At 58.5% G+C, this 8,923-nt stretch overlaps 1 protein-coding gene and 1 pseudogene across 7 annotated transcripts in view; one reads left to right on the forward strand and one right to left on the reverse strand.

Moving 5' to 3' along the window:
• Nucleotides 1–8,923, forward strand: part of SUN1 (Sad1 and UNC84 domain containing 1) — a 37,779-nt gene that overhangs the window by 18,623 nt on the left and 10,233 nt on the right. For all 7 annotated transcript variants that reach the window (XM_006915874.3, XM_025049556.1, XM_015592484.1 and 4 more), the window contains 8 exons: nucleotides 135–193; nucleotides 336–481; nucleotides 915–1,154; nucleotides 4,222–4,308; nucleotides 5,409–5,452; nucleotides 6,553–6,688; nucleotides 7,927–8,181; nucleotides 8,704–8,788. In XM_006915874.3, the coding sequence (XP_006915936.1) occupies nucleotides 135–193; nucleotides 336–481; nucleotides 915–1,154; nucleotides 4,222–4,308; nucleotides 5,409–5,452; nucleotides 6,553–6,688; nucleotides 7,927–8,181; nucleotides 8,704–8,788 (1,052 nt within the window). The remainder of the gene's footprint in view (nucleotides 1–134; nucleotides 194–335; nucleotides 482–914; nucleotides 1,155–4,221; nucleotides 4,309–5,408; nucleotides 5,453–6,552; nucleotides 6,689–7,926; nucleotides 8,182–8,703; nucleotides 8,789–8,923) is intronic.
• LOC112483047 lies at nucleotides 2,819–2,937 on the reverse strand (annotated as a pseudogene).

An 8,923-nucleotide genomic window follows, 5' to 3' on the forward strand; every position in this document is an offset into this window, starting at 1 on the left:
CTGCAGCTCTCATGCTGTGGACCTCCCCTTTAAAACGGGGCTGTTCCGTACGAGCTCACCTAGAGAGACAGAATGGAATGGGGACCCCTGCCTTGTGCTTCTTCCAAGTTAAACATTTTCCTTTTTCTTCATAGGTGCCTTCGAAATATTTGCAAGCTTTTAATCTTGCTCATTCCACTGCTGCTTTTACTGGGTGAGTCCAGTTCGACTTAGTTGCCTTGGGTGGTGAACGCATGCGAGCGCGGGGGCGGGTGGCAGAACCGAGCGCGGGGGCGGTCTTTGGGAGGGCGGTGAGCGTGCACGCAGACTCAGTCGCACCTCCGTGTCTCCTCCAGGTGCAGGCCTTTCACTCTGGGGCCAGGGCGGTCCCCTGTCGTTCCTGCCCGCGGTGAACTGGACACACGTGTACAGAGCGCAGAGGGCGGACGGCCCCGGGAGCACCTTCTCGCCTGACGGTCCCCGCCCGAGCCCACCCCTCGAGGTACCGGCACGCCCTCGCGCCGGCCGTGGCATGGCTCCTCACGGCGACTGCTCTTGCCGCCTGCGAGCAGGCTGCACAGCTGGGCACCCTGTTTCAAAAACATTCTCGAACGTCCAATAAGCTTTTTAAATGCTCTCAGATTGTTCCGGTAACGCACGTAATCATTATTCAGTTCATTTTGGTTTAAAAATAGTAGTATTTGTTACTTTTGAAAGTGCAGAAAGTGTAGAGAAGGACATGGAGTGCCCGTGGTCTGCCACGTAAGGGGGGGACGGCGCGCGCTTCCTGTCTTCCTTTAGCGTTCGTGTCCCAGTGGACGTTGTGCCGTTGCGTTCTGTCTGGTGGTTGGGACTTAACCTGCCCCTCAGGTTATTTGGCCCCGGGTTTAACTTCTCGTTTGTGTCACAGTTTGAATGTCTCCTTCCTGTTTCAGGCTGGTGATGGGACCGTTGGCTGGCGTCGGATGGGTGAAGTGGAAAGGTGGATGACGTCTTTGTCTGGACAGTGCCAGAGCCACGATGAGCGGCTCAGAGACTTGACAGCCTCGCTTCAGAAGCTGCAGATGCGCGTGGACCAGATGGACGGCGGCAGGGAGGGGGTGTCGTCCTTGGTGAGCCACGTGGTGAGCCAGCGTTTGAAGGAGATGAGTGCCGACGGACTCTTGGGCCCCAAGGTAATGCCGACAAGCCCTCGGGGGGCTGTTTGCTTTCGGGGGGCGCAGACTAGGAGGCTCTGCAGTGAGAAGTGGTGCCCACTGAGGGGACTGGCCATCACAGGCCGTGGGAGACGCCCACCAGTGAGGCGGCGCGTAGCAGGGGGTGGCGGAGTGGGGCCGTCTCCCGGCCTGCGGCCGACCTGGGCTGCGCTTCCGTTTGAGATGGATCGAACACATTTGGGGGAAATTTTATGGGCCCTGTCAGCAGTGATTTGGTTTGCGAGTTCTGTCACCGGCAGTGTGACATTTCAAACCTGCGATCCAAGGTGTCGCAAGGTGTCCCATGTGGGACAGGAGCTTGTGCATGAAGGTCTGGTGTGTCTGGAAGTCTCAAGAAGAGACTCGTCAGCCTGCTTTGCCCCAAACTGACGTTTATTTTCATTTTCCAAAATGACTTCATTTAGATCTTTTGGATTGGCCTTTAAAACACGCGTTACCCCTTTTCCCAGCGCTGTGCTTCTCCTGGTGTCTGTCTCCTGTCCCAGCACAGCCCGCTCCTCAGCCACAGGCCACGGCGGCAGTGGGACCTGGTCCCCTCACGTCCCAGTGCCCACGTCTGCTCGCTGTGGCCCATGCACGGCCTGGGCCCGCTGAGCTCCTGCGGGCCGGTCCGCTGGAAGCAGTCCCCGGCAGCCGGGCTGCCCCAGGGCTACACGTCGCACGGCCTGGGCTCACTCCCCAGCTGTCTGTGCACCCTGTGTGGGGCCCACCACTCTGCTTCCCCCCACCGCCCCGCCACGGTGCCTGCAGCTGCCACTGCTGGGCGAGGCCCGTTCAGTGCATGGTGGTCTCCCGCCCGGAGGGGCTGAAACGCGTTTGAAGAACAAACAAGTCTTTTCTCGATCCTGGTTTGGCCCAAGGCAGGTCTCTCGCTGCTCCCCTTGTCAGGTGCTGACGGCACGCGGCGGGGGGCAGGGGTGCTTGCTCCCTCACTGCGCCCACTCAGAGGACACTTGGCATCCTGCACGGATGCCTCAGCCGTTGCTCAGCCAGGAAACTGGGATGATGCCCGTACGATCGGTCAGCACAGTCACGATGGCCGTGCGGATGGAAGGGGCCTGGAAGGACCCGCATGGACCGTGCTGTCTGTGCAGGTGTGGCAGGGCGGTGGGGAGGGCCGACGCTAGCCTGTCGCAGAGGCAGATGCTGCTGCAAAAATCCAAAGCGGGTGGCGGATCAGCGAGCACCGTCCCTGTGCGCAGGACGCTTGCCGGGCGAGCGGAGACGCACACCGGAAGCACTGCGTCCAGGGAGCGTTTCCTAGCTGAGGCGGCCAAGGTCACGCACCCCACGCTGTGGACGGGGAGGCCCTGAAAACGGCAGCGACGTTTCCGTTCTCTTTTAAGGAAAACAAGTGGCAGTTCAGAAAAACAAGAATCAGCGTGTCTAGTGTTCTGTGCGCTGAATTGCGTGCGCGCGGCCTGATCTCACTTTAATTCAGATTCTGAATTACGTGAGCCTAGTACAGGGTCCCCCTCCTCCCCCGCCGCCTCCCAGAGCACAGGGTCCCCCTCCTCCCCTGCCGCCTCCCAGAGCGCCCCTGTACACAGGCGTCTTTCTGGCGGCCGGCCTCAGGCAGAGCGGAGAGCCGGCTTTCTTCTTTTCTCTCCTTTTTATTGTAACACCTGCAGCACCTGGTCTTCCCAGGTGGTCTCCCATCCAAGTACTAACCAGGCCCGACCCGGCTTAGGCTCTGACATCAGATGGGATCGGGCGCGTTCAGGGTGGCGTGGCTGTGGACCCCCAGCTTGTTTCTGAAGCAGCCACACTCTAGTGTTAAGTACGCACATCCCCTGATCCTGGAACTGTTGTCCTTCCCCTCACCTGTGGCCGTATATTTTTCTGAGATATCCACATTTTCCGACAGAGTACGTCACTAGTCGCACGTGACTGTGTAAATTTTAATTAAAACTAACATTTAGCTTCGGTTGCTCTGGACACATTTCAAGTGTGCCGTGGCTGCTGTGTGGGACAGCTCGGATGGCGGCCTGGCCATCGTGGCCCGGCTCCTGCTGGACTCTGCAGCCAGGCAGCAGGAGTCTTGGCTAAAGCCAGGACGCTCTCCGCCCCGCATAGGGGCTGCGTTCGTCCTCCCAGCTGACGTCACCCCTGTGCTCTGGTTTATCTTATTTTTAATCTTATTTTTCTGTGAATTTTTATGGATCACTTTGGAACGAGATGGGGTATCAGTTAGTAAGTGAACGTCCCCATGATGAGGGCATTTATTGCTCTGTTTTCTGTCTCGTGACCTGGACTTCGGTCACTCGGTGTGTGCGGTGCCTTCACTGCTGCTGCCGTGCCTTGTGCTGTCGCCCTCTGACCCCTCTCCCCTCTCCAGCGAGCGGGCCTGGCCTCACGCAGCTGTTCCGTGCAGGCATCACGAAGCACGTGGCGGGGATGTGTTGGACAAACTGTTTTTCAACACTTACTTTGTGTCGAAAAACTTCGTATTTCCCTCACGTGATGTTTTTGTCGATCCCTTTTCTCACCAGCCAGAATGGTGACGTGCCTACTCAGTTGCTGAATAATTAGTCCCCTGGGCCCGTGTGTCTGCAGGGTGTCCTCTGGTCCGGGGCAGGGTTCGGATAGGTTCATTCCTAGTGAGCGTCTGTGTGTCGTGTGTCTCCTGTGACTATGAGACAATTGAGAGAACGTATGTACGGTGTGTCCGTGATTCTTTTATTTTAAATCGCTTAAGTGCAGTGGGTGCCTGATGACATTCACTGAATGAGTAGTAACAAATTTGTTTTCTACATGGTGCGTGCCGATACCGCAGGGCTTCACTGACGTTCTCACGAGCTGGAGAAGCTCTTTGTGCGTTTCAGCACGGGTTTCAGATCTCTGAAGATAGAGAGGAAGATGAGGACACTTAGCAGACGATTCCTTCCGGGACGCTCTGCCCGATTGTCACCAGACAGTCCCCAGTCCGGGGGACTCTGCGCAGAAGTTGCTCGGCCTCACTTGCCGGGTTTTCATTCGTTGCTTAACTTTCTCCGCCATTCAGCCTCTCCGCTTCCTTTTCAAGGCTGACCACGTGACCGCCCACCAAGACCATGGCGCACGCATCGCAAACCTGGAAGATGTTCTCGGAAAACTGACAGAAAAGTCTGAGGTATTCTGCCCTGACCTTTCCCTGCAGCCCCGACAAAGCGATGAGAAAATCCCCACTGCGGCTGAAGTTTTCAGCTTGTTCAGGATGTTTGCTGCTGTCCTCAAAACTGGAAAACAAGACTTGGGACTGTTCCCTTTTCCCCCTCGTGGTCCCCCTCTGATTGCTCTGGCGTTTCATAGCTACGTCCCATGCACTGGTTCCAAGGTGTGTTTTTTTGGGGGGGAGGTCTGAGCCCAGGCTGCAAAAGCAGTGGCCGGCTCTCGTGGCCATCACACAGCCTCCACCATGCTGTCTCTAGAGGGAAAAGGACCTGCATCTTGTGACAGGAAGTTACGTTTCTGATGGGAAAGTCTGTCATTCTCAGGTGTTGGTAGAGGCACGGGGTGGGGTGGGGGGGTGGTCAGGGGGCCTGTTTTGCTCTAAGCCGTGGGACCACGGGGTACGCCCCCAGAGCAGGCACATTGGATGGGGCCTCTGTCGGCTGGCCTCGGCGTCAGACACGGCCCCACCCTTTGGGGACCTCGAGATGGGGGCTGTGTTACTGACAGTGTCAGAATCAGGCGAGGGCAGTTTGTTGGCTGATGAGACGTCCCCTGGGCTGGGGCGGGGTGCGGGGAGGCTGAGCAGGAAGCGAGCCTCTCGCCAGGAGCTGGTATCGTGGCCTTGGTCTTGCCCATCCGCTGGCAGCGAGAGGAAGGGTGGCCTCCGCCCACACGCAGCTTGAGCAGGTGTGGCTGTTCAGCCTGGTGCAGAGCAAGTGAGTCAGCCAGTTCTTCATGCGTGCACTGGCCGTTTCCTTTTCCTGTCCTTTGCCATTGAAACGACACTGCCCAGAGGTGGTGCTGCGGTTCCTTTGGCCTGGGTCCTGGTTCGGGAGCTGCTTATTTTGCAAGTCCATCCAGCTGTTCCTGTGCAGTTCGCGTACCTTTCTCAGCACGTGTCGTACGCCTTTGAAACGTTTACTTTGAACAATAAATATCTACCGCTTGTCAGCCACGGGCAGGTGGCCCAGACGACGTGTAGCTGCGTATATATATATATACATGTAGTTAATCAATTGTGTGCCTTTGTGTAAACAGGTTGTTCCTCGTACTTTCTAGGTCATCCAGAAGGAGCTAGAACAGACCAAGCAAAGGACAATGAGGTAGGAGAATCCAAGCAAGCTCCCCTTTGTCTGTTGGCTGTGGAGCCCCCATCTCTGGGGCAACGGGCTCTGCGGGGCGCTCTCAGCTCTGTGTCTTTCTGAGAGACCCTTCAGAGCCACCTGAGGACACCAGGGCCCTCGGGGGCTTATTGCGTCCACTTCCCTCCACGCAGAACCCCAGGGGCAGTGGCGCCCTTGCGTTGACTGGGAGTGTTCGGAGGGCCCCCTTAGGGCACAGAGAAGCCCCGCCTTATCTGGTGGGCATGACCCCTCCTCGCTGGGCCTCTGCGAAGCTGTCACACTGGGGATGGGGTGCGGCTCCTCACCCTGTCCCTTCCTGCGTCCTCTGCCGCTGAGACCACCCCTCCCTCCCGACACTCGGAAGGCGGCCTGTCTGTGCCCGCCTGGTCATGCCCCACGGGCCCCGCCTGTGAGCACAGGACACCTTCGCCTTGCCTCGCTCAGTCACCCCTGAGTGCGCCCCACGCACGTCCTGTTTCCGGCTCCCGTGTGCTTGGTCGCGTGCCCTCTGCGAGGACGGGCACGAGCATCTCGCACTTGCACACGTCTCACGGGGATGTGCTCGCCGTGCTGATCATCCCGCAGACCCTGAGGCGTTCACCCGCAGGGCGCTTTTCTGGCTCAGGGGTCGTTGGTGTTGTAGCAGCTTATCCACCCGTGAACTAGGGCGCTGTGGCGACGTTTCCCGTCGTACAGCTGTCACAGAAAACCAGGATTATTGAAGCTGACCCGGAGCCACGTGGTTTTAGATCAGTCGTGCCTTCCATTAGCGGGAAGCGTTCACGGTGAGCTTTGTAGTGGTCACTGATAAGTACCGTCTCATCTCTGAGTCTGTTTCGTAGTTCTCAGGAGGCAGTCCCTACGTGGTGAACCGCCTGGGGGGGCTTTCCCCACCAGCGAGTGTAGGTTGGGCAGGCGTGAGTTCATGCGGGGAACTCCGAGAATTCGGCTGGGAGCTCGCGCTGCGCGTGCACGCCAGTGTGGTCGGGGCGACAGACTCACGGCGCAGACACCTCGGGGGCCCGCTGGCTCAGCTCCTGCATGCGCGCGCCTGTGCTGACCGGCCTTTCCCTTCCCAGCGGGCTCGAGGAAGAGCAGCGCCTCCTGTCGGTGGTGAAGCAGCTGCAGCTGGAGCTGAGTCTCCTGAAATCAGAGCTGTCGCAGGGGCAGCATGTGACCCCCAGCTGCGAGCAGGGGGATGCCATCCACGAAAAGGTACGTTCGCTCAGTTCCTCCATTTGTTTTTTCAGAGCGAAGAGAGCACTGGCGTTGATGTCTTACGTTCATTAAGTTAATTTCTATTTCTTTTAAAAACCTTCAGTTAACTACGTTTGAAGATTTTAAAAATTTAAAATAACACTGAAATGATTAAAAATTCAGCGCTCCTCGAATTTCCCGCATCCAGGCGCATAGCGCGCTAATCCTCGCGTGCGCGCCCTCCATGCTGCCGATGCGCGTGCAGCCACGCACTAGCGTTGATGTGGGGGTGGCGTGTGTGTGCGTTGTGTTTGTTCACTGAAGTAGACTCACACTGCACTCGGCGAGCTTTGCCTCGTGTCAGAGCCACACGGCTTCAGAAGAGGAAGTGCAGGCGTTTCAGCTGCGGGAAAACGGAGACAGCGGCGAACGTCCGGCAGGCCTCAGGCGGGACCTGCTGCACGCGCGAAATGTCGTGCAGGCGCGGGCTCCCGAGTGGCCGGGAGGACAGTGCAGCGCGGGCGAGCGCGTGGGCCGGGACCGCTGCCTCACTGCCTGTGTTTGCAGCTGGCAGCAGCGCTCAGATCGGCAGGAGTGGCGACAGGAGCGTCCAGTGCCGACGGGGCAGAAGTCTGAGGACATGAGCCACAGAGGCACACACCCTTTGAAACTTGCAGCCACCCTCTTGGGACCCCTCTGACAAATGAACACAGCGGGGCAGATGGACACGCGGGCGTGGGGTGTTGTGCAGCCGGTGGGGTGGGGCGGGGCGGGAGCGGCCGCCAAGGAGCAGTGCATCCACGTGGGGTGTCACGGCTGATATGCACAGGCCACCGTGCTGCTCCCCGAGCGCGTTCTCTCATACCCGTGTGTGGAGCTAGTGTGCGGGGACAGTTCTGGCACACTCACGATCACACTGGGCGTCGTTCTGTGGCTGGTGGGCGGCGCACCTTCATCTCTGCTCCCCGCCCGTGGGCCAGGTGCGGAATGCGTGCCGAGGGGCACGTGCAGGGGACACGGTGGACGGAGCGTCTCCTTCCTCATTCTCGGGCCCACATTGCGTTCACGCCATGCTCTTTTCCCTTCCTGCTCTTTCGAGTCTGTTCCAGCGTTTTTGGCAGATTAATAGGACGGGAAAGATTGTGTCGCATGTACATTAGGGATCCCGAGAAGCTGTGTGACACTTGCGAGGCGTCGAAGGTGGCGGGAGTGGGTTGTCGGAGTGACTCATGGTCTGTTCCCTGTGCTGTCTCTAGGTGGACGCCCGGGTCAGGGAGACGCTCGGGCTCCTGGTGTCGGACGGGCAGTGGGCCGGCGTGCTGGAAGGGCTGCTCCAGAAGCTGTCTTCGCAGTTTGTCGGCAAGGACGACTTACAGGTGTTGTTACGAGACTTGGAGCTGCGGATACTGAAGGAGGTGACCCACCGTGTTTCCGTGACAAAGCAGATCCCCACGTCTGAAACGATCATGTCTGCTGTGAACGACGCCGGGGTTTCTGGAATAACAGAAGCGGTATGTAGACAGATGTGTGAGGTCCACGGGGCGGGGACACCGATGCCTGTGTCTTGCTCTAAGGATGCTTTCACGTGTGGCTGTGACGTCACCGCGCTCAGCAGGGCACACCGTGTAGAAGGGCCACCGCTCTGCGAGGTTTGGCTACTTCTTGGGAGTCCCTTGTAGTCGACTTGCCTTTTTGTTCCAAAGATCCGCTTACTTGGTGGCCGCATACCTTCCGAACTCTCAGTAATACTGTCCCCATTCGGATCCTTGCTCTGCCCTCACTTTGTGACACCAGAGGGTTTTCTGGCTCAGAGTGCTGAGGCCGCTGAACCCGATGAAAAGGCCCTGGTCCCCCATCCATACCCGACAGCCCTGCCCGGGTGTGGGACTGCAGTTTGGAACTGCTGCAATGTCCCCTGTGCCTGTTGTCCCCAACCTCAGGTAGCTGAAAATGTGCTCCTTTGTTGCTGTTACTAACACTGGGTCTCATCTCTCCCCTCTGCGGCCTGGCATCCCTCCCGTGGACCTGTGCAGCAAGCGCACGTCATTGTGAACAATGCATTGAAGCTCTATTCCCAGGACAAGACCGGCATGGTGGACTTTGCTCTGGAGTCCGGCGGTAGGTGGAGACCTCTGACTCCTGTTAGCGCCCTGCGTCCAGCACCAGGGACTCCGGGGGGCTTTCAGAGATCTGAGAAAGGGCCTTCCTTGAGGCAGGTCCCTTATGTGCTGGCTTTAGGGAGCAGTCAGGTCC

Source organism: Pteropus alecto, unplaced genomic scaffold (genome assembly GCF_000325575.1).
Source record: "Pteropus alecto unplaced genomic scaffold, ASM32557v1 scaffold56, whole genome shotgun sequence".
In the NCBI taxonomy this organism is placed as follows: Eukaryota; Metazoa; Chordata; class Mammalia; order Chiroptera; family Pteropodidae; genus Pteropus; species Pteropus alecto.